Source organism: Lissotriton helveticus, chromosome 1_1 (assembly GCF_964261635.1).
Source record: "Lissotriton helveticus chromosome 1_1, aLisHel1.1, whole genome shotgun sequence".
Classification (NCBI taxonomy): Eukaryota; Metazoa; Chordata; class Amphibia; order Caudata; family Salamandridae; genus Lissotriton; species Lissotriton helveticus.
In genome coordinates, this window is record NC_136057.1 from 808,012,952 (window position 1) to 808,036,958 (window position 24,007).

General features: G+C 48.0%; 1 protein-coding gene across 2 annotated transcripts in view; it reads left to right on the forward strand.

The window, feature by feature from the left end:
- The window catches only part of DOCK4 (dedicator of cytokinesis 4), a 1,604,094-nt gene that overhangs the window by 834,805 nt on the left and 745,282 nt on the right, over nucleotides 1-24,007 (forward strand). For both annotated transcript variants that reach the window (XM_078674485.1, XM_078674490.1), the window contains exon 24: nucleotides 19,175-19,302. In XM_078674485.1, the coding sequence (XP_078530611.1) occupies nucleotides 19,175-19,302 (128 nt within the window). The remainder of the gene's footprint in view (nucleotides 1-19,174; nucleotides 19,303-24,007) is intronic.

Consider the following 24,007-nt stretch of genomic DNA (forward strand, 5'->3'; position numbering starts at 1 on the left):
AGGAGGCAAGGCGGGAGGTGGTGGTGTTGGAGGGCACCACGTGTCGGTTGGGACGGATGCGGAGGGTGGGGATACAGTGAGACTGGTGAAAGGTAGGTATGTGATGGATGCCGGTGTGTGTACTGAGGCGGTTTGCGGGTCGGCGGGGAGTGCGAGGTCGAGCGGGTCCGCTGGTGAGTTAGTGGCGGCGAGTGTCGGAGCGAAAGGGAGCGGCGAGGGTCTGGCTGCGAGCGCGGCAGTGGGGACCGCTGGGACGGACGGGGCGTTAGGTGGTGCGGCGGCGTCGAGTTCCGGGGCGAAAGAGAGCTGCGACGTTCCGGTTAAAAAACTGCCGTACATGGGTGTAGCGAAGCCATTGGGGGCTCATTTGTCATTGGCGACCAGGGAGAAAATATGGAAAGGGGAGTATGTCGAGATCTTTAGGTTGCTTCACCGGGAGTTGATGGCCAAGGAAGGGTCTAAGGAGGAGGAACAAGAATTGGCGCGGCGACCGAGGGTGCCAGTTACTATTGAGAACTGGTCGGCGGCGTTCTTAATCTATGCGAGCGTATACTGCGAGAAGTACCCGGACAGGGCAGTCGCGCTGTTCAAGTACATGGATGTAGTGCGGAGGGCGCAAGTGACGTACGGTGGTAATGCGTGGTCACATTACGACGAGGAGTTTAGGGCGCGTATGGCGTCGGATCCGGAGGCTAAGTGGGGGGAGTTGGACGCGGACCTTTATCAACAAACGATGAGTGGGGCGAAATTTGGCCGCACTATTTACACGGCCAGTGGTTTGCCACTGGCTTCCACACCCTTTTCGGCTCGCCCCACCCGTGGGGGGGTGGGTCCGGGGGGTGCCGGGAGCGTCCAGAGTGGGGGGGCCTGCTGGGATTTTAACAGGGGTTCCTGTCTCCGGCAGACGTGCAAATTTAGGCACGAGTGCTCCTCTTGTGGGAAACGACATCCAGAATCGCGTTGCTGGGGGCTTTGGGGAGGCCCCTCACAGGGTCAATTCCCGGCTCCCGGGCCCGGTAGGGGTAGAGGGGGGGAAGGGGGGGTGCGAGTACCTTGGGAAAAGGCTCGTACTCCGGTTAGGCTGGATCGGTTGGAACCTCTCTTGGAGGTATATCCGCGGGCGGATGATGCGTCGGTGCTGCGTCGGGGTTTCAGGGAGGGTTTTCGGTTGGGGTACGAGGGTCCGCGGATTGCTCGTTGGGCGGAGAACCTGAAGTCTGTGAACGCGCACAAGGGCATCGTCCGGGAGAAGCTTTTCAAGGAAGTAAGGGAGGGGAGGATGGTGGGACCTTTTGCGGTGGCACCTTTGGAGGATCTGATCATTTCACCCATTGGTGTGGTCCCGAAGAAAGAGCAGGGTCAATTTCGCTTGATTCAACATCTTTCGTGGCCGGAGGGCGCGTCGGTGAACGATTTTATATCGGCAGACTTGGCGTCGGTGTCCTACTCGTCCGTGGACGTTGCGAGAAACTTGGTGACGACGGCGGGGCGAGGGGCGCTCATGGCAAAATGCGATGTGAAATCGGCATTTAGGTTACTACCGGTTCATCCAGAGGATCATCAGTTGCTGGGAATACAGCTGGACGGGTTGATTTTTGTTGACAGAGCGCTTCCGATGGGGTGCTCGGTGTCTTGTGCCTTGTTTGAGCGATTCAGTTCTTTCTTGCAGTGGGCCTTTTCCTGGCGCACAGGCTCTGAGGCGATTACGCATTATCTGGACGACTTCTTCCTGGTAGGTAGCCCCGGTTCAACGGACTGCCAGCAACAGCTGAGTAGTTTTATGGACCTGATGAATTACCTGGGGGTGCCTTTGGCGCCAGAGAAGACACAAGGGCCCAGCACGGTGCTGTCGTTTCTCGGGATAGAGCTCGATTCAGCGGCCATGGAAGCACGCCTGCCGGAGGACAAGAGGTCGGCGATGGTGGTTTTGGTGAGGGACATGTTGGCGAAAAGGAAGGTGTTGGTGCGAGAGGTACAGGTGTTGCTGGGGCACTTGAATTTCGCATGCCGAGTGGTGCGGGCGGGTCGGACTTTTTGTCGACGGTTGGGATTGGCTTTGTCTGGGCTGTCAATGCCTCATCACCACGTTCGGTTGCCGGCGGGCGCGAGAGAAGATCTGTGCATGTGGTTGGCTTTCTTGGAGAGATTCAACGGTGTTCCCATGGCGCCGCCGGAGGAGTGGGAGTGGGACGTGACCATGTCCTCAGATGCGGCGGGAGTCGGCGGTTTTGGACTCTACTGGGCGGGCCGGTGGTGCGCGGAACAGTGGCAGGCGGGGGGGAGAAGCATTGCTTTTTTGGAGTTGTTCCCGCTGGTGGTGGCTGTGACTGTGTGGGCGCGTGAGTTGGCGCACAGGCGCGTGTTGTTCAGGGTGGACAATATGTCGGTGGTACAGGTGGTGAATCGGCAGTCTGCGCGGGAACCTCAGGTGCTGAAGCTGATGCGCGTGTTTTTGTTGAGGTGCCTGGACAACAATATCTTGTTTCGGGCACAACATGTGCCGGGAGTGGACAATGACATTGCGGATGCTTTGTCTCGTCAACAGTGGCGGAGATTCCATGGGCTAGCCACGGAGGCGGAGGCGGTCAAGACGGAGGTGCCGGCGGAGATGTGGTTGGTGGGAGAGCGCGGGTCGTTCGATTGGTGAGGTCGTCCGTGGCGGTGTCCACATGGAAGAGTTACGAACAGGCTTGGCTGGAGTTTCTGCGTTTTGGAGCGGTAAGGCAGCGGGACAGGTGGGGACGGGAGGAACAGGTGGTGCAATTCATGTTGGGGTTGATGGACAGAGGTCTGGCGAGGGTGACTATTGCGGGTAAGCTGGCGGGTGTGGCGTTTATGGGCAAGCTTTGGTGGGGCTATGCTCCCTCGGCGGGGGAATTGGGAGGGCGTCTCCTGGAGGGTTGGGAGAGAGAGAAGGGGGCCCGGATACGGCAGAGGCGGCCCATTACGGAGGCAATGTTGGAGGGGTTGTTGAGCCGGTTGCCGGGGGTGTGTAGAGATCAGGAGGAGGCGGTGCGGTTCTCTGCTTTGATGTCGTGGTTGTATTTCGGGGCCTTTCGGGTGTCAGAGTTGGTGGGTTTGAAAGGACAGGCGGGTTTGCTGTGGGGGGACGTGGAGTTTCGGGGAAGGGAGGTCGCGGTGCGGCTCCGACGTTCCAAGACCGACCAGCGGGAGAGGGGCACGTGGGTGGTACTGGGTCCGGGGGCCAAGGAGGCGGTGTGTCCGGTGGAGTGGGGGAGGCGGTTGGCGGCCGATGGAGCGCTGGCGGGTGCGGAGGTTTTTGACAGGGGAGAGGCGGGACGTGTGACGGCCGCGCAGTTGTTGTGGGTCCTGCGGCACGCCCTGCGGTCTATGGGTGAGGATCCAAAAGACTTCGGGACGCATTCTTTCCGCATAGGGGCGGCGACGGAGGCGGCGCGCCGGGGTTGGGGGAAGGAGGACATAAAGCGGTTGGGGCGCTGGAAGTCGGATTGTTTTAAGACATACGTCAGGTTGCGAGAGGTAGTGGTGGAATGAGAAGGTGTGGACTTGTTGCTTACATGTGTCTCTTTTCAGGTGCAGTGGCAGGGCCTACGGCGGCGGCGGTGTCCATTTATGTGGTGGGACATTCTTTTGTTAAACGAGCAGAAAAGGCCGAATGGGAAAAATGCAGGAGCCTGAACCTGGAATTAGATGAACAGTTGTTTAAATGCCATTGGAGAGGAAAGGGGGGAATGCGTTGGCACGAGTTGGTGCCGGTTTTAAATAATGTTGTGCGGGGGGGGGTGTGCCCGGATGTTTTGGTAGTTCATCTGGGGGAAAACGACCTGGTGCAATGTAAGGGTTTGGCCCTGGTAAAGCAAATGCGGAGGGATATATTGGAAATTAAGAGGCAGTGGGCAGGGTGTTACATTATCTGGTCTGAGTTCGTTCCGAGGAGATGCTGGAGGGGGGCGGTGAGGCCGGGGGCGATTGACAGAACCAGGAGGAAGATCAACAGGGAAATGAGGGCCTTTTGTGAGAAGGAAGGGGTGGGCAGGATGGAACACCCGGAGCTGACGTATGGAGCTATATATTTTTTCTTGGAAGATGGTGTCCATTTGTCTAGATACGGGATGGAATTGTATGTGGTGCAGTTGAAGGAGGCGTTGGACAGGGCGATAGGGGTGAAGCGGTATCCGAAGGTGCAGAGGTCCTAGGGGGGGGGGGTAGAAAGCGGTAAAGGCTTTCGAGTGGCGCTTTTCCTAGTATAAGGGGGGGGGGGTAGGATAGGAGGAAGGAGATTTACTGGTTGGAAGGGAAGGAGGGTACAGAGGGCAGAGATAAAAACATTGAGCCAGGAGTTTGTGTAAATGGCAAGGAGTTTTATGAGGTTGTTGGGGAACTGTTTAGGGGTGGGGGTGGGGGGATTGACAGTTATGTACATATTTAGTTAGGCCTAGTTTTGTGCGGCAAAGGCCAAGGTTGGGGTATTTTCAGGATGCACCTGTTTCCAATAAAAGCGGCCTTTAACACACTATATACCTGTGTCCGGTCGGTTCTTCCCCTCCCCGTCTCCCGATGGGCCCCAATGGGGCTTTGCGGGGGGTGGCCGACCGAAGGGAGGCTCGCCCCCCCCCGGGAATTTGGGGCTCCGGGAGGAAGGGGAGGGGAAGCATTTCAAGAGGACACAGGAAGGGAATGGCTAGTTGGGCTGGTCGGCGGGTTTGGGCTGCTTTTGGGCTGGGTGGGGATAAAACCGGCCATTTTGGGTCACTGGTCACCATTTTGATGGGACAGTGACCCAGCAGCCGGGGCGGTAAAGGGGTTTTTTGTCCCACCCTCCCTCCCTGTTGTATAATAGCTAGGTTTGGGGGGGGATACAGTAAGGGTTTTTGTTGGTTTCAGGTGCTTTCTGTGATAGGGTTGTCGAGTGTGTCGCTAGGAGCAGGTGCGGGGGTGGTTTTCTTTGGGTTGGCGCTTTTCCTAGTATAAGGGGGGGGGTAGGATAGGAGGAAGGAGATTTACTGGTTGGAAGGGAAGGAGGGTACAGAGGGCAGAGATAAAAACATTGAGCCAGGAGTTTGTGTAAATGGCAAGGAGTTTTATGAGGTTGTTGGGGAACTGTTTAGGGGTGGGGGTGGGGGGATTGACAGTTATGTACATATTTAGTTAGGCCTAGTTTTGTGCGGCAAAGGCCAAGGTTGGGGTATTTTCAGGATGCACCTGTTTCCAATAAAAGCGGCCTTTAACACACTATATACCTGTGTCCGGTCGGTTCTTCCCCTCCCCGTCTCCCGATGGGCCCCAAAGCCACTCCACGTGGACGTGCCCGTCTTTGCAGTCTATTATCTGAGACAGTCTGGGTTTGTAGTGCTTGGACAGCCTATCAGTCATGTGGAAGATGGGTGGCGCAGTGGCCAGAGCGACTGAGGCTGGAAATCTGGGGCTCACGATTCGATCCCCGGCACCGGCGGCAGGTCAGCCCTCTGGGGCAAAAGCCTTAATCTTCCCGAGGGCCCCCAGCGCCGCGACACCACTTCAGAGGTAGCTGTGCGCATTACAAATACTGGTATTTCATAGGGTCTGCAGAGAAGAGTGCCAATGAGTGAAGAAGATAAGCGATGACGACGAGGACTAGGGATACAAATTAGTAACGTCTTCATTTTGGTAATCTGGGTATTATTCTAGCTGATGTGTATGCATGGATGGGCGACGTGAATGCAAGTCGTGGAAGAGTTAATAGCCAAAGTAGACATTGCAGAAATATATTCAATGTGCGTGGGTTTGTCAGACTTTGAAGAATATTAGGGAACCATAGCAACCGGCGAGGGGCTGCAGGAATTTGTAAGTTTGTTGGTGGGTGGCTGTAGTGTGAAGTGCAGGGCCAGGACTCTGGGATTTGCCTCACGTTTGCCTTCCTGCGAAAGAGGCTGAATGCATGTGTTTGGTGTTTATGTCGTGGTCACTTGTACCAGTGCAGTATCTGCCTGAACTTGCGGTGATGAATGGACCTGGCGCCATGGACTCCCCCATTCTTTCTGTACATTAAACTGATCATGTATGTGCAAAAAGGCAGAGAAGAGATACCCTTGTTTCCTTTTGTGTGTGAATTTAACTCACGAATTTGCATTCGAAGTAGTCAGCTAATTGTATTCTCTGCAAAAGAAATTGGGACAAAGTGACTGATGGTTCGGGTTGTTAATTATTGTGCTGTTAGCTGGACTCATTAATTTTATTTTGTGCAGTGGCTGACACTGTGTCTGACAGCTGCTGGGAGGAAAAGTGAACGCAGGAGGGGGAGCTGTGCTCAGAGTTTTCTCTTTCCAATCACAAAAGGTTGACTTCTGAAAAAGATGCAAACCAATACAGGGAATATGCATCCAGAATGGGAAAAGAGACATGTTTGATTTTGAATGTTGATTTGTTTCCGAAATGGAAATACAAAGTGTAACTAATTCCTCTCCAGGCTCATTCCCTCCTTGACGCTTTCTTCCCCCTACTATCTACCGAGAAGCTCTGCTTCTGGCACATTAGCCAGTGTCGAGCTGAATGAAGATTACCATGCAAAAACACAGATTATTCTAGGCCCTTATAATGAGTTTGGTGGAATCTGGTGTGGGAGTACCGGGTGACTGGAATCTCCGATTCGGGCCAGTATCCCCACACCGAATTCCAGCATTTACAGGTTCTCTCCGTGAAAGGGGAGTAGCTGCGTGGACCCAGTAATACCGGTTCTTTTCGGTGGATTTCATCAAGGTGGATTTGGGATCACAATTAGGTCGGGGCACTCCTAAAAAAAAAAGTGGCGTACATTCCCAAATAGTTCGTTTTTTTTGTTGTAGCTTTACGTAGCATGAATTCGGTCTAAAGGCATTGGAGGAATTAGCATGAGCACCAGCTACATTGCACCAAATCAAAATAATTTTTATTTTAGGTAGAGAGATTAAGCGATTTGCCCAGAATCCCTGGATGTTGAGCTAACATAATCGAACGTACTTCCCCGATACACCTACAGCATCTCTGAGACCATAGCGTTACATCCTATGTTTTTATTTCCTCTGGGAAAGGTGACCTCACAGCGAGGTCTAGGCAAACCCTCTCCCACCCCTCCTCCAAGGCCTAAAAGACACTGGAACGAGGTGACCACACCTGGCCCCTAACGAGACCACTTCACTTACTAACACCCTCCCCATCCCAGTATAGCCCTAGGGTTTCACCAGGGCCACCGGAAATATGTGATGGTGCGACTGTGGCGATTTTCGCATAATTATAGGTTTACTGCAACTGCCACATAATCCATCATCCGCTGCAAAATCTACAGATTTTAACAACAAAAAAAACATTTTGCTTCTAGCTCAAACGGTTCAAAAGTTGCTAAAACGGCGATGAAGTGTTGCCACGCAGTGGAAGGCCCTTTGCAAAGCTGGACTGCACCCCTTTCTGTGGCTTATTGCTAAATTTGGAAGTTACACTGCTACTAATGAAGGTGCAAACAATGTTCAGACAGTCTTCCTAATGAAAGCAATTATGAAATGAAGAAGGAATACTATTAGAAAATACGCCGCATTATGTTACATAATTTTCCTTTCCTTGTCGCATAATTTGCTCAACCCTGCTTAATAATTCTGGCCCTCTCCTGCTGTATAATTCCAGTGGCCCTGGGTATGATATGGCAGGGAAGGGTGGTCAAGAAAAGCACAGGGGCTGATACTGCTACTCCATGGGGACTTAGGTGAGAATGTGTCTTCTCCCCTCCCTCCTCCTGGGAGGCCCCTGCATACTCCCACCCTCCCCACAGCCACCATGGCTGGAAGTGATGGCCCAGTGGGGGAATGACACTGCTTCTGGACCAGGTCGGCTGCACGAGGCAGGGGGGCAAGGTGAGTATGCCCTAAGGGTCAGAACATCACCTGGCCCCCAGCCTCAGTTTGACAGCATGGCAGAGGGAGTGCCCATGATACTAGCACCACTTTACTGTGGTCTGGCGGGGACTGGGGAAGACAGCAAGTTTCTGTGGGCCTATCTACAGAGGCCCTAAAAAAACCAGCCCCCAGATGACCAGAGGCACCAACCCATCGCCCGACTGCCTGTCTCCCAATCTGACCCTGTATTTCATCCTGATTCCAGAGAGAAAACCACTAAAATGTTCCACCTGCTCAGAGCAAGTGGAAAATGTCAGCTTGAGGACCGTTGTGGAATGGAGGCGTTAGGTTGGTTAATCGGTGGTGGGTACCGTCTTCCGCCAATCCAAGGGAGCTCTGTCTGCTACCCCTGTGCTGCCGCATTGGTCGGGCTGGAACAAGGCTGGGTTGCTGCTCACAGTCCCTATGACTGAGGCATGTAAAGCGCCCAGGATCTCTGAGCCTGTAATCATAAGTTTCAGAATTTACGGGTCTTAAAATCCTGGATGTGAAGACACTCTGCATTGCGGATAACTGAATGCAGATATTGCAAAGGGTGAAATTCTGACACTCGTTATGTGAGCCGTGCTGGAGGAATCCTATAACTTAAAATGGGCACATTTTTAATATGTAGCCACTTCATCCTTGATAATTGTAGACATTAGCAGGAGGCATTCTGGACCTCACTCGACAATACCTCCGTAAACCACTCCCATCAAATCCATCTCACCATTCCAAAACTGTAAACTTGTGCATGCTTAGAAAACAAGTTAGAGCCATGTGAACCAAACATGACCATGTGAAGAGCTCTTCACCTTGTATTGATTTCGCCCTGCCTCAACTACAATATAATAAACATTATGAGCAGCAGATGGTAGGGTAGGCTCACACCCAGCTGGAACAGCCTGTCTACCATTAGATCTGCAGTCCATCAAGAGAATTGTGCTTCTCATCCCACTTTCTATCCCATATTCTGGAATGCTAGATTCCTTCCGAGGATGGGCACAGATCCTCTGAGGCTGGTCTAATGCTGTACAAACCCATATCACTGTTATTATTTTTTTTAAGTTTACAATGCTTTATTGAGATTATAAAACAAACGTAAAACATCAGTACAGATACTAATAATAGGAAATTTGATAACGTGGAGCATAAAAGAAAAAAGATTATTACACAGTATACTTGTGAAATAAAACTATACTAAGTGAAGATGCATTTTTAGGAACATTTTACTTGAGAAGAGAGGATAAAGAGAAAAGCAAAGGATGAACGAGAGGAGGGGAGGAAGAAGAGAGAAAGAGGAAAAGTAAGAAAGAAGAGTCCTGAAGAAGAAAGTGAAAGAGAGAAATAAACAGTTTAAGAGTCATATTTGGGATACAATAAACAACATTACAATATTATAACAAAGAAAGTTAAGTTAACTGTCTAGATAAAAAATTAGTTAAAGGTAACCATAATAAATCTCTTTTAATCAACAAGGAGGTGGAAGTGGCATGTGCTCTGTCCATTCTATGATGGTGACATAATAAATTCCACCATGCTTGGTAGGAAATTTTTGAAGTGTCCTTCCAATTAACAATAATAATCTGAAAAGTAATAGCGAAGAATAAATTGATAAAATTACCTTCGTTATGAAAGTTAACAAACACGGGGGAAAGACTACCCAAAAAATTATGTTCAATGTGAAAGGGGATATCAGACATGAGAATATCATTTAGTTTGGTCCAAATACGGGACCATAATGTTTCAACCAAGGGACATTGAAAGAACATATGGAGAAGATCCCCCTTATCATGAGGGCAAGACCAACATTTAGGAGAATTAAGTAGTTTAAATCTAAAAAGCTCACTAGGGGTGAGGAATATTCTGTTGTAAAAATAGTATAAGGTCTGCGTAGTGCTGGCTGAGTGGGAAGTGATGTGAATCTTGGACCAAAGAAGATCCCAGGTATGCAAAGGGAGGACTAGGCCTAAATCTTTTTCCCATAATAATTCCAAGGGGGACTTGATTCTGACTGCAGAAGGAAGGGATAGTAACTTATAAATGGTGGCTGCTGAGAATTGAGTAGAGAAATTAATAGGGTTAGAAGGGGGAGTTGAGTGTTCGGGTAAAGTATTAGAAGTAGGGTTTGTAGGGCAATAGTAACAAGTAAGGGCTTCTTTGAGTGTACTATAATGAGAGGCGTACTGCAGGTAGATGCTATATAGAGATTGAAGTTCAGAAAATGGCAAAAAAGTTCCATCTTGCACCAATTGTTGGGGGGTAATGATACCTTTATCTATCGACTCCTCCCAAAAGGGGGCGCAATTATGAATCTTAAAATTTTTGTTGTACCAAAGAGGGGTGTCTAGGGAGCCATTGTTAATAGAGAGGTGCGTACCAAGCGAGGATACAACCAAAGCCATGGAATGAACAAGAGTGAGAAAAGACATGCGTTTCGGAGGTAAAGTGACCTGAATAGCGGAGAGAGGGGAAAATGGAGAATATTGGGCTTGTTCTAAGGCACTCCATGCCGTACATGATGAGGTACTGGAGTTAGACAGAAAAGTCCAAATTTGTTTCAAAGTAAAGGCAGAGTGATATCATCTAAGGTTGGTAACATTAACTCCACCTAAGTCTTTAGGGAGTTGAAGACGAGCTAATGAGACTCTAGTTTCGCGTTTATTCCAAAGAAGCTTGATGAGTGAACTATTAATGGTGCTGAAGAAGGTATTGGGGAGAGAAATAGGAAGCATGGAGAGATAGAAATTAATAATTGGAAGAAGCATCATCTTAATCGTAGCTAATCTACCCCACCAGGAAAGGAAAAGAGGAGACCAACTGTCGGTGAGGGCCGAAAGTTTCTTAAGAATTGCAGTGTGGTTAATTTTAACAAGATCTTTAAGGTTATTACAGTATAAAATACCAAGACATTTAATGTGGGACGAGGTCCATTCAAAGCCATAATCAGTAAACATAGAGGGGAGACCAAATTTATTTAAAGGTAAGATTTCTGATATATCAATGTTTCATTTGTATCCCGATACATTAGAATAATTATGTAGTATGGAAAAAAAGGCTGGTAGGGAGACAGATGGGTTGGAAATAAAAAGGACATCGTCGCCATACGCAGTGAATTTAATGTCAACATTTTGAAAATGAAATCCATTATAATGTTTAGAACGTCGAATAGTCTCTAGGAAGGGTTCAAGGGCGAGGATGAAAAGGAGTGGAGAAAGAGGACAACCCTGTCTAGTACCGCTGAGAAGAGGGAAATATCGGGATTGACAACTATTTACCCAAACAGAAGTAGAAGGTGCGGAGTATAAGATTCTTATATATTTAATGATAGTGGGACTGAAACCGTGCCATTTCAGAGAACCAAATATGAAATCCCAGTTAACCCTATCAAATGCTTTTTCGGCATCTAAGGTGATTGCTGCAATAGGGTAATCTGACTTCGAGGCGAAATGTATGATGTTAAGAAAGGTGCGTGAATTATCTGTAATTGAGCGACCCTTTATGAAACCAGATTGATATATGTTAACGAAGTTGGGAATAACCTTGTTAATACGGAGGGCGAGAAGTTTTGCATACATTTTACAATCAGTGTTTATTAAAGAGATTGGTCTATAATTCTTGCACAGGGAGGGATCTATGTCCTTTTTGGGTATCAAACAAAGCATTGCTTGTGTGAAAGAACCCTGTGACTCGCCAGTGGACAGAAAGGAGTTTATCAATGACAAGAGATGGGGGGGGTCAAAAATGTTTTGAAATGTAGAAAAAAATAGAACGGTAAAGCAATCCGGCTCTGGTGTTTTGTCTTTGGGTAATAGAGCCATCGCTTCTATAAGTTCCATAGCAGACATGGGGGCGTCAAGGGATGTAAGATCGGGGCCATTATCAAGAGATTTAGGGATGTTATGAAAAAAGGAATCAATGAAATCTGAAGAAGGGCAAGTCTCGGGTGTATAGAGAAAGGAGTAATATTTAGTGAAGCAGTCAAGCATGTTAGAATGCGAAAAGTGTAAAGTAACGGAGTCGTCCTTAATGACAACGATTTTAGACTTTTGTTTTTTAATCTTGAGGTAGTTTGCTAAGGATCTACCTACCTTGTTACAACCACTATACATTTTAGCATTACATTTGAGTAGGGAATTGCAGGACGAGTCCCAAGAAAGTTTATTATATTGCATTTTGGCTTGAATAAGAAGAGGTAATGTATTGGGGCAGTTGGTGGTAAAGTATTTATGTTCCAAAGCTTTAATTTGTTTTAGAAGCAATAAGGAATGTGAAAGAGCTTTCTTTTTTTCCTGGACACAAAATCGATAATAAATCCCCTAGAAGAGGCCTTGAAAGCATCCCAAACAAAGTGAAAATGAGAAACAGAGGAAAGATTATGGTGAAAGAAATCCTGGGCCCAGGAGAGAAACTGTTCAGAAAATTGTGGATCTAGAAGAAGGGAAGTGTTAAAGCGCCATCTTTTGGAAGCGGGAGAGGGCAAAGGATAGTCCATATCAAGAATAACAGGGACATGATCTGATGTAAGTATAGAGCCAATTTCGACCTTGTTCATAAATTGTAAGGCGAGTTGTGTAAGGAAAATATATTCAATCCGTGAATGTGTCTTGTGGACAGGAGAAAAGAATGAAAATTCAAGAACATCAGGGTGAAAAGTGCGCCAGGTGTCTATTAAACCTCTATTGGTAATGGTTTTAAGCAGGGCCGGACTGGCCGTAGCAGGCACCGGGCAGTCTCCCGGTGTGCCGCACGGGTGGGGGGCCAGTTTGGGGCCCCTGGGGGCCGTTTTTGTTACAGGGCCGTTTTTGCAGCAAAGAGCTCAGCGGCACCCACAAACCACCCGGGGGCGAGCACTTTGCCAGGGCCGGTTTTAGTTCCCAGTCCGGCCCTGGTTTTAAGAAAGCCTTTCTGCATTCTATTTGGAATATATCTGGTCTGGGATTTCCGATCAAGGAACGGGTCCATAAGTTGGTTACAGTCCCCACCCAAAATCAAGTGCTTAACGGAATGTGAGGAGAGAAAGGTAGAAAGGTCACTCCAAAAAGATACATCCACACCATTTGGACCGTAAACATTGCATAAAGAAAATTGGCAAATATTAACTTTAACATCTAAATTTAACCGTCTACCATTAGCATCTGCAAACTCATTTTGTAATAAAACATTCAAAGATTTGTGAAGTAAGATTATTACACCATTCTTATTATCAACAGCAGGTGAGCAAAAGATTTCACCAACCCATTGTTTACGTAACATTGATAAGTCTTGCGATTTGAGGTGAGATTCTTGCAACATTGCAATTTGACAATTCAATCTGGCAAGGTGCGAAAGCACCCGTTGTCTTTTAACGGGATTACGTAATCCCTTAACATTCCATGTTATGATGCGTATTCCTTTCATGAGTAAGAAGTAAAAAGAGATAGAGGATTGGAAAGTAAATTAGGTTAAAGGGGAACAGTAAATAGGAGTGACTTAACAGTTAGAAAGGATGAACAAAAGGTCATGAAAATGTAAAAAAAGGAAAGTTGAAGAAGATTGAGGAATCAAACAGCGAAGAATAAAAGAATGTAAGGAGGAAGAAATCCGAAGAATGTGTAAAAAGGAAGCCAATAAGTGACGAGTAGAAACATGGTGAAGAAGTAAAAAGGAAAAAAATGTCTGAAGAGTGAATGAACGTATGAGGACTCAGAAATGGAGATGGGGAAAAGAAGAGAGGAGAAAGGAATAAATGCCAGAAAAAGAGGTGGTGGAGGAAGGGACTCCACCAAAGTGAATATCAAGAAGAAGATGACAAAAAGCCTGCAGATTTTAGCCATAAAACAATTCAAGGAGTAAGGCATTGAGAAAAGGGAGGGGTGCGGCGAAAGGCAAAACACCCACACAGAAGATGAACATCGAGAAGGAAAAAATGATAAAGTGGGACAAATAAAGACATTTATGTTTATGACGTAGAAGGGTGAAGGAAGTGGTTATAAAAGGAAGTAGAAGTAGGATAAGATGAAGGGAGCTTACCGTACACAAGGGTAGAGCGAGGCCACTAAATAATATAGCAAGTACAGTACGTACATGAGGGCAGCGAAGGTAGGAGACATCAACAGCCTCAACAGGGGGGATGGACCTAGGAAACACAGAAGGGAATACAGAAGAGAATATTAAACTATCGTACAGAGCTTAACAAGCACAGAACAAAACACAGTTGAACTGCAGCAAAATATCTTCATGGCTTGCTAAGTTCCATTATTTCTCCTTTTTGAGAGTGGATGAACTTGCGAAGGTCAGCAGGGTCATCAAAACTCATAGTTCTGTGTTTATAAGTGACTTTAAAGAAACAGGGATGAATTAATCGTATTGTGCATTCATTGATCGAAGCGCGGGTCTCAGGTCAAGGAACTTTTTTCGTCGGTTGACGGTTGACTTGGAGACATCTTGACTGAAGAATATTCTGTGGCCAGACCAGAGAAGTTGTTTATGTTGTTTTGCCGCACTAAGAATTGCCATGAGGCCTGAGTAAAGAAGGAAATAGGTAATAATACCTCTTGGATTAGAAGATGTAGAAGCACTCTGAGGCCCCAACCTATGGGGGATTCGGGGGTTCTCCCACGAGAACATTTTGAAAAAAGAGTGGGCAAATGGTGCATTCTTAGGCACACTGCTCACCCTGCGCTTACACAGACATCACCAACCCTGCACTGTCACAGACATCACTCACCCTGGATTCACACAGGCACATTGCTCACCCTGCGCTAACACAGACATAATCAACCCTGCACTGTCACAGACATCACTCACACAGGCACACTGCTGACCCTGCACTCACACAGACATCACTCACCCAGGACTCACACAGGCACACTGCTCACCCTATACTCACACAGACATCACTCACCCAGGACTCACACAGGCACACTGCTCACCCTATACTCACTCGAGTTCTGCTCATCACCTAATTGTGATATCATTGGGGCCAGATTATGGCAGATTCCTAATTGATTTGTAACCAAAAACAAGAGAAAGTCAATCTTTTGTTATGACAGGTTGATCTGATAGGCACCAAGCAAACTGTCCACCAGATGCATTCGACCCGCCCAATGCTTGGCTAGAGAAAAGTCTCCATCAGCCCACCCACTTGGCGGATCATCGTCATATGGAGGACTAAGAGAGAAAAGGTCAGGCACAAGGCACTGCAGGATGCCGTAGGATAATAACCTTCAGAGGGCTCCGGAGGTGGCAGCATGACTGAGAGCCTTGACTTTGAAGCAGAGGCCTGCCTGCCACCGGGCACCTGCTTCTCGTTTATGCTGGTGGTTTGCTCTTGTGGTTACTGCTTTTGGCTGGGCGCGATCCAGTTTTCATCTAGACAGATTTTTACCTGATTTCGAAAAATATTTTTATTTCCTCAGTGAAGTAATCGGCCCAAATTTTAATAGGGGGTACTGAACACCCTTATTTATCTCTGCTATCTGGCCCTATGTCCTTACTTTAAGCTTCCAATAGTGTGTTTTTTAAGAACACTAAGCATGTGCATGCTGGGACAAGTTTAACTTTTTCCATGCTACGGTGGCGTGCAGGTGTGTCACGCTGGCCTGTGCCTCCATGTTTACAACCTGTAACACATCTGAAAACTTAGACACTTACACTTCATCTCATTACTGCTGTACTCCTACTGCTGTACTCTGGGCTTGCAATTCTCCCATGTTACTTTTTACAAAGTTTAACTCTGTGTCGAATGTATTCAAGGTACTGATTATTTAAATATGGATTTTACAAGGTGTCCATTTCCCGCTGAGCACAGGGGCGACACACTACCAAGGCTGATAAGACAGCTCAGTGGGTTCTCTCTGTAATAGGTTTGCGTTCTGGCAGGGCCTCCTTAGCTTCGTATCATTCAGAGGTCAATAAAAATGACTACCTCAGTGAAATAGTAACCTCTATCATTTGCAGCGCTATGGAGTAGCAAACTGTTTCACGGAGCACTATATGGTACACAAAATATAATTATAAGTGTGGAGTCCTGTTCTAGGGTGCGAGCGCCGTTCCGCAAGCTTGTTCCTGGTGGGCTTACAGAGAACCTTAACGTACGCGGGGCGGGCACCAGCACCTGATTGGCTCACCATAGTTAGTGATGTTACTGAAAACAAATTCTTTATGTATTAACCAGCACCTCGAATGCTACCAGCTCTAGGGTATAGTTATGTCATCTGGCATTTATGTAGCTCCCAACTGCCGCTAGAAGTACGCAGACTCTCCTCCACGACTGCTTTCAAACTGGAAGCTAAAAGATTCCTAATGAACAAGTTCTTACCTTAAATGGGTTATGATCATCCGCTCAAAGTCTCTGATCCTACAGCCGTAAGACCTTCATTTGATGCTTCTCTTCTGTACCTTACCGTTTGCCCCCTTCTTAGCCTGTTATATATAATTTGTTGTATTATTCTCCTTTGACCCCTTTGTACGGTAATTATTAGTATTTGTTATGCTTTTGTTGATGTCGCTATTGCACTTATTAACTTCCTTCCATCTTTTTGTAAAGCTCTCTGATATCCTTTGGGATCTTGTTCACGCTATATAAAACTTTATAAATAAATAAATAAATAGTGTGGTTTCGTGGCACACTAGCCATCCAGGACATTACTTAGAGGGCCTGTGTGTGTGTTTACCACTGTTTACATCACTGAGTAACCTTCTGGGGCATGGAGCGGATAGCTGTCAGGCAATCAGATATTTGGATTTTTCGAGATTTATTGACAATCAGTCAAAAAGCAGTACATTGGCAAATCTTACGCATGAACTCATGACACTGATAAGCACAAAGAGTTGCTAAAAAATAATGTAAAGGCTTTAAATCATTGCCTGGGTTTGGTGGAACTGTGTGCCATTGCCAGATGCCTTCAACTGTTGCAAAGTGCACGTTTTATGAATTTGTGGAGGTAAACCATGGAACAGTAATCCTGAAATATGCGTACTGTTCTCGGGTATGTACACCATTTACATGCGTACCTTCTCGTAAGTAATCTGCACGTTGCTTCCAGGAAGGCCTGACTGTGTCAGCAAGTCCTACCTTTAATAGCCAACCTCACTGCATCCTGGGACTCATAGGACAAGTCCCACAATGCAGGGTGATGTTGGTGTGACACGAAAGATAGGTACCGCTCTACTGTGCTATGGTACCGGGCAAGTGGTGGGCACAAAAACCGGCGTACTCAGTTCTTGAAATGGAAAAATAGAAGTGCAGGTACTCTGTACCAGAGTACCTGCTTGTTTCTGAGAAGTGCTGGTGCTCTCCAATTAAAGGCATTACCTTTCTCTTGAGAAGTCCTGGTACTCTGCTCCTCAAACTATAAAAGTGCTGGTACTCCGTACCGGATAGTACTGGCCCATTTAAAGCACAGGGCGCGCTATAAAAACCAACATGGAACTTCTGGGGAAGGGGAGGGGGCGCTCATTTACCATTCACCCTGACCCCGCCATGAGGGTTCTGTTCAGGGGTGCAACTACACCCGTACTTCGGGGGGCTAACACTCCCAGCCAGGACTGGCTCTAGCACTGGTCGCACACACTGCAACAGTCTTTTTAGGCGCCCCTCCCCCAATTCCTCCTCCTCCATGAATTCTCTCACTATTACTCACTAACAATGCTCCTCATCTCTCTATAGCAACTTTCTGACAAACATTTCATTAGATCGAGATTAGAGTCATGCGCCTGCGCTGCTCTGCGAGACTTGTGGTGGAGGAGCGAATGCAAGCTCCTCCCACTCTCCCATTTTTGCCATTGGCTTGTGTCATTGTCTGTCCCAAATGCTGGCTTCAGATGCATAAATAGTCTTGTTAGTCCCTTCTTAGTACTGCCTTCTCTTCATTTGCCACCTCCCATGGCGACTGGCCCCTTTACTTCGGTTGTTACACGGTACGTGTTATTTAGACTGTGAGCACTATTTTCTTTATTCACTTTCTTTAACCACAGGCTCAACGTGCTTTGGTGCCCTCTTTACCCCCCCTCCCTCCAATTGTTGTGCCTAGTTTACCCAAGCCTGCCCTCCCTCTTGTTGTCTGTGCCTTCTCCCTCCCCCCCCCCCCGCCATCCCATTGTCTGTGATGCCTTGCATTTGCAATGCAATAGGTCTCGCATTTACGCAAGTTTGAGCTATTGGCATTGTAAATGACAATGCTTTTTACTTATGTTTTGGTTTTTAAAACATAAATAAAAGGCATTGTCATTTACAATGCCAATAGCTTAAACTCGAGTAAATGCGAGACCTATTGCATTGCAAATGCTTGTTTCAGTAGTCCGGTCTGGATAATGCCCATGCTTGCATAAGACACGAGTGTGGATCTGACATCTGCAGGAACCCGGACATGGTCCAGTATCATTCCCGAACATTAAGCCATAAAGAAGAAGTTCAGCAGTGAACCAGTTGTCTGCTTTCTTTTTGCTCGTTTTTGTCAGAGTGGGCAGTGGTAGGCCACGACTTTGACCCCTTGTGTATCCTTGAAGTCTGCGTGGGCATCAGTACAGGAATCCATATTAAAAGGAGGGTGATGGAGCGATAGTGTTCCAGTGGGCTATTATAATTTCACACTATACATTTATGTACTGGCGTTCATTTTGAGTTTCTGTGAATGCTCCCCATCCAGCAACGTGGTCGTCTAAGGGTCAGACAAGCTGCAACAGAAGTCTCTATGGCTACAGAAGTACAAGTAAGTGCACGTGATATTCTATTGTGGATTCTGTCAAGGCTCTTTTCGAATCTGCATTACCGATACGGAATGCCTACCCTCTATACCACAGCTTCTTCGCCCTGCCCTAACCGCCAATCAACACCCTAAAAATAAGGCTGTGTGTCTAAAAAAAGGCTTAACTGCATCCTTAACATTCCAAATGATTCATTCTGTTTTTATTCTTTTTCTTTCCTTGCCTATTTATTTATTGTGTGATGCCTTTGATTAAGAAAATTATGAACATTTTTGAAAACAAAAATAATTTTAAAAGGAAGCAACATCTTGTACGAAAGTCCAGCCTCAATAAGAAATGCCAAATAGCGTTTGACTTGTATACTTAATAGAGGAGAACAGTACAAAACATTTGAACGTTTCTAATTTTCCTCACTATGTGAATTAAAACGTGTTTGTTTCCGGTTTATCATAGTTTTCCTGTAAGCATTTCCACGACGTGTTCCATTGCCTGTGACATCAGCGTGTTGTGCACTGTATGCGAGAGGGCACATATATAGACCTCCATGTCATGAATTAATGCTCTTTTAAGCTACAAATACTGCGTGGGCGTGGCTCATCCGTCCCCTCTCTTGTGTTTTTCAGATTCCCGATGTATTCTGCTGCCAGTAGTGTTGCACCACCTCCACATGCACTTGCAGGAGCAGAAAGATCTCGTAATGTGCGCACGTATCCTTAGCAACGTGTTTTGTCTCATCAAGAAAAACAGTACTGTAAGTAAATACAGCCCATTTGGCCTATTGACTGCAGAGTTGACATTTTGCAAGGAAATGTTCATCTTACTGAGGAGAAGCTTCATTCACCAAACGTTCTGTTAATTTACATTGTATGCCACATTTATAATTCGTATTTCTTAAAAACAGTTAGTTACTGCTTTACGTGGCTAGTATCGGGAGACAAATGTGCGTGGGGAGAAAGGAATTTATCTTGGTAGGGTTATGACGTCACCAATCTCTCCCGCTCTGGGCACCAATTCAAACCGGGCTTTTAGGCCCAGGTGAGAAAAAAATGCCAAAGGCTATCTCACTGTGCCACTGGCTGATGAGGGGTGAAACCCCGAAACGGGTCCCAGGATGCTTGTTTCTGGTCCAGGGAGGACCTGGCTTGGCAGTTCGAGCTGGACTGTTCCCATGAGGCACAGGGTCAAGACTGATTTGCATATGGCCAGGTCTAAACTGGGGTGGCGTGGTGAGCAAACGAATGATGAATTTAACCCAGATCTCTTGACTGGGGGCGAATGTTTTGATTTGTTCTGCATTCCGTCGATCAATTGTGTGGCCAAAGGCTATCTCAAAGCATTCCGAATTGGCAGCACACTTCTTACTTAACCAGTCAGTGTACATATACAACAGTGTCACCAAGTTTAGTCCAGTGCACTGAAGTAAACATTCCTGCTCATTGTATGGATATCGGTATCTGCTGGTATTTCTAGAATGAAACACAAAAAAATTATGGAGGGAATCTTGAACATTGTCAAACATTCACCCCCAGTCACAGATCTGGGTTAAATCCATCGTTATTTTGCCCACCATGCCATATCAATTTTGACCCAGCCATATGCAAATCAGCCTTGACTCTGTTCGCCATGGGAACAGTCCAGCCTGAACTGCCAGACCAGGTCCTCCATGGACCAGAAAACAAGCATCCTGGGGCTGGTCTCGGGACATCACCCCTCAAAAGCCAGGCTAGCTTGAAACTGTGGTATAGCAAAAACGGGGCCCATGTCTGGACTTGACTGGGCTGGACTGTTCCCATATGGAAAAGGGTCATGACTGATTTGTATATGGCTGGGTCCAAACTGGGGTGGCATGGGCCCAAACTGGGGTGGCATAGTGATCAAAAGAACGATGGATTGAACTCAAATCTGTGACTGGGGGTGAGTGGCTGAAAAGTTTCTGCACTCCGTCCATCATCTTGTTGTGTATGGTATTTCTAGAATGCAAACCTAGCTGTGGAGAGCAGTGGAGCTCTGCAATAGGCCTTTCTTTTGAGTACTTTAGTAGTGATCGAATCATCCCACTTGTGGAACTCGTGAATAGCATCAAATTCTCCTATGAGTATTTTTCTTTTTTTTCGTAATTGCCAGATATCTACAGTGCTTTAATTTAACAAAAATGCATATTGTTTGTCATTAGGTGTTCTCCATGCAGCTGTGAATGTAGTTGTCCCCAAGGGCAGAAACATAAACCTCTTTGATAAGTGGTTAAAAATAATCTGCACCCGGACAGGCTATGCCCTCCCCTGGAGCACAATGTAGTGTGGTTCGAGACTACGCAGCCCCTGTTTTCTTTAGTCTTACTGCCAATATACCTTCTAGTACTGATTCTTTTTAGTTGCTTATTCTTGTAAGGCTTTTGGGGCCTTTTTGGGTGTAGAACGCTTTTGTGTTTTTTGCTGCATTTATTTGTTGAACCCTCCCAACCTTTTGATATTTGCTTGTGTAAATATGCTTCATAATTACCCTGTCTTGTTAAACCCCATTAAAGATGCATGTCCTGTCTGGTCTTAAAACAGGTGCGAGCTGCTGCCCCATTTTATTCAGTTCTCTGAGCAATTAGGGAAACAGTGCATATGGTTGATCCTCATAGTCCCTCATAGAATATGACTTGCTCAAATCATTGACTTAATTGAAAGAGAAGCTTGCTCATGCTGTTGAATGAAGCTCACAGACACAGGCTTCCCAACTTTGCTTGCTTCAGCAAAGTTGACTCTTTTGGCCTGAACTGAGCAAAAAGCTGCTCACTCTTTGAGTTCCATAAATCCATTGGCCACCAACAGCTCTAGAGATATCTTTCACAGTTGAGCCACAGTATGATATTACCCCTCCAATAGACAGACAAATCCTTTGGTTCCAAAATATTCACTTTATTTGTAACCTCATTTCCCGCTTTCAGTGAAATCTTTTATTTTGCCTCCATTCTTTGACGATACTTACGGCCATAGAGGGGAAGCCTTAAGCCCATGCCTAAAGGTACCAACAAATAGGATTTCACATTGTCTGTAATCCTGAGATCTAGCAAGATAAATCTTGATAACTCTGACTAAATCCAGTGTTTGCTTTGAATCCTCTTTGGAGAATGAAGGAGAAGGAAAACACGAAGGAATAGTAACCAAGTGTTTTGGGTGGAAAGAGAACAACACCTTGGAGGCAACACAGAGGACCCGGACAAAAAGCTAGTCTGTCTTTAAAGATTTGTAAATACTGGGGTCTAGTTGACCAAGAACTCAGTTTCCCTAGTCTACAGGCTGAGGTAATAGCTTTCAGAAAAGCATTATATGTTTAAGATAAATAACCGAGAGAGGCTGGAAAGGGGCATATCTGAAAGAGACACGTTAGTGATAGATTCCTTACCTTAGAATATCCCTAGGCGTCAGACTGGATCCGGATTTTTTTTGCGTAGGAGTACCCTTGCGCGTCGGTAGGCGTCGTCTGCGGCTCCGCGTCCGTCGTCGGTGCCGTTATGACGTCGTCGGAGTACTTAGACGCCGCCTCCGCGTGCTGACGTTAGTTCTTCTTTTTTCCACGCCAGCAGCGCAGATCCGGAAAAAGTAGTACCGTAGTCACTTTTTGACTAACTCTTTTTTGATCTTTTGATCATCCTTTTTCGAGTCTTCGACTCCGATCGGTGCCGGTAAGGATGCCAGGTTTCAAGCCCTGTGAGGATTGCGACCGACTGATGTCGGTCACCGACCCTCACCGTCGGTGTCTCCACTGCCTCGGCGTCGATCACGACGACAAGACCTGCTCCGACTGTCGGGCCCTGACTTCGAAAGCTAGGCGGGAGCGGTCCCGCAAGCGACTCGAACTCCGGCAGTCGGTCCCGCGCAGAGAACGGTCCCGGTCCGGACGGAGGTCGAGGGACCAGTCGCGGGAGAGGAGCCATCGGAGCTCCGGGAGTCGACATCACTCCTCCGGGTCGAAGTCGTCAGGTAAGCACAAGAAGTCGAAGAGACATCATCGCTCTTCTGACTCCCCCCGACGCTCGCACGACGCGGGCGGTTCTGGTGACACCGCCCACGCGGCTCCATCGGAGTCGCCGCGTCCGGCCCCATACCCTTCGGTCCCTGGGCCTAACGCGACGCCGGAGGAGATCGAGCGGTTCCTCATGGCCATGAGGTCCCTCTCTCCTCCGACGGGCTCCGCGGCGCCTCCGGGCCGAGCGGACCCGTCTGGGGGGCCTAGCGGGTCGAGGGCTTCGGTCCCGACGCCGTCGGGTGCTTCGGCTCCGACGCCGCCGGCGCCTTCGGGCCCGCCGCCTTCGGGCCCCACTGGATCCAGTTCCTGATCCGGGTCGCCGCCGGTGGACTTGACGACCTCCCCGGCGCCGACCCCACAGGTGTCACCCCCGGCGCCGCCCTTGGGCGGCGCCGTCCCCGATGCCTCCCTCGACCCGGTTCCGGCGCCGCCGTTCGGAGAGTTTACTTTCCATGAACCGCCCCCAACCTTTTCTGACCCTGAGTACCAGGAGATGGGTGATGAGGAGTATTGGGAGGGGTCTGAGGACCCTCTGACACGGGAATGTCAGTCCCAGGAGGACTGGACAGGTGAACTTGGGGATGCCAGTGGTCTGGACACTTCGCCCGACACTGGCTTTGTCTCACCTCCTACCGTGGCTACGGAGGAGGGGGCAACCTACAGTGTGGTGTTGACGAGGGCAGCCAAGGCCTTGGGCCTTGTGCTTCCCGTCGCGGCCTTGAGGACTAACCTCCTCACTGAGGTCCTTAAGCCACAGTCATGCTCAGCTGAGCCTCTGCTGCCGTTTAATGAGGCCTTGACCGACGTTCTTTTGGGCACTTGGTCCAAGCCCGCTACAGGTTCGCCTGTAGATAGGAACGTGGCCAGACGCCACCGCCCGGCTCCGGGTGACCCATGTTTCCTGTCCACCCACCCCACCCCAGAGAGCCTGGTCATCCAGGTCTCCAACTCCCAGAACGCAGGGAATCCAAGATGTATGAGCAGTACGGTAAAAAGATCTTCTCATCCCTGAGTCTGGGACTGCGGTCTTCCAACACCGCATGCCTCTTGGGCCGCTACACCCACTCTCTGTGGGATACCGTTGCGGAAGTGCCGCCAGAGTGTCCGTTGGAGGTACAGGCCAAACGCGGCCAAGCCCTTGTGGAGGGCCGGGATGCAGCCAGATATTCTATCCGGTGTGGGCTGGATACCACCGACTCACTAGGTAGAGCCATGGCAATGACGGTGGCGGTCAGACGTCACGCCTGGTTGAGGTCCGCCAACTTTTCGGCTGATATCCAAAACACACTGATGGAAATGCCGTTTGATGGCCGTCGCCTTTTTGGCGACAAGGCAGACCATGCGCTTGAGCGCTTTAAGGACTCCAGGGCTACGGCCAAGTCCTTGGGCCTCTCGGCCCCCGCGCCAGCAATCGGCTGCCTTTCACCCCTTTTGTGGCCACG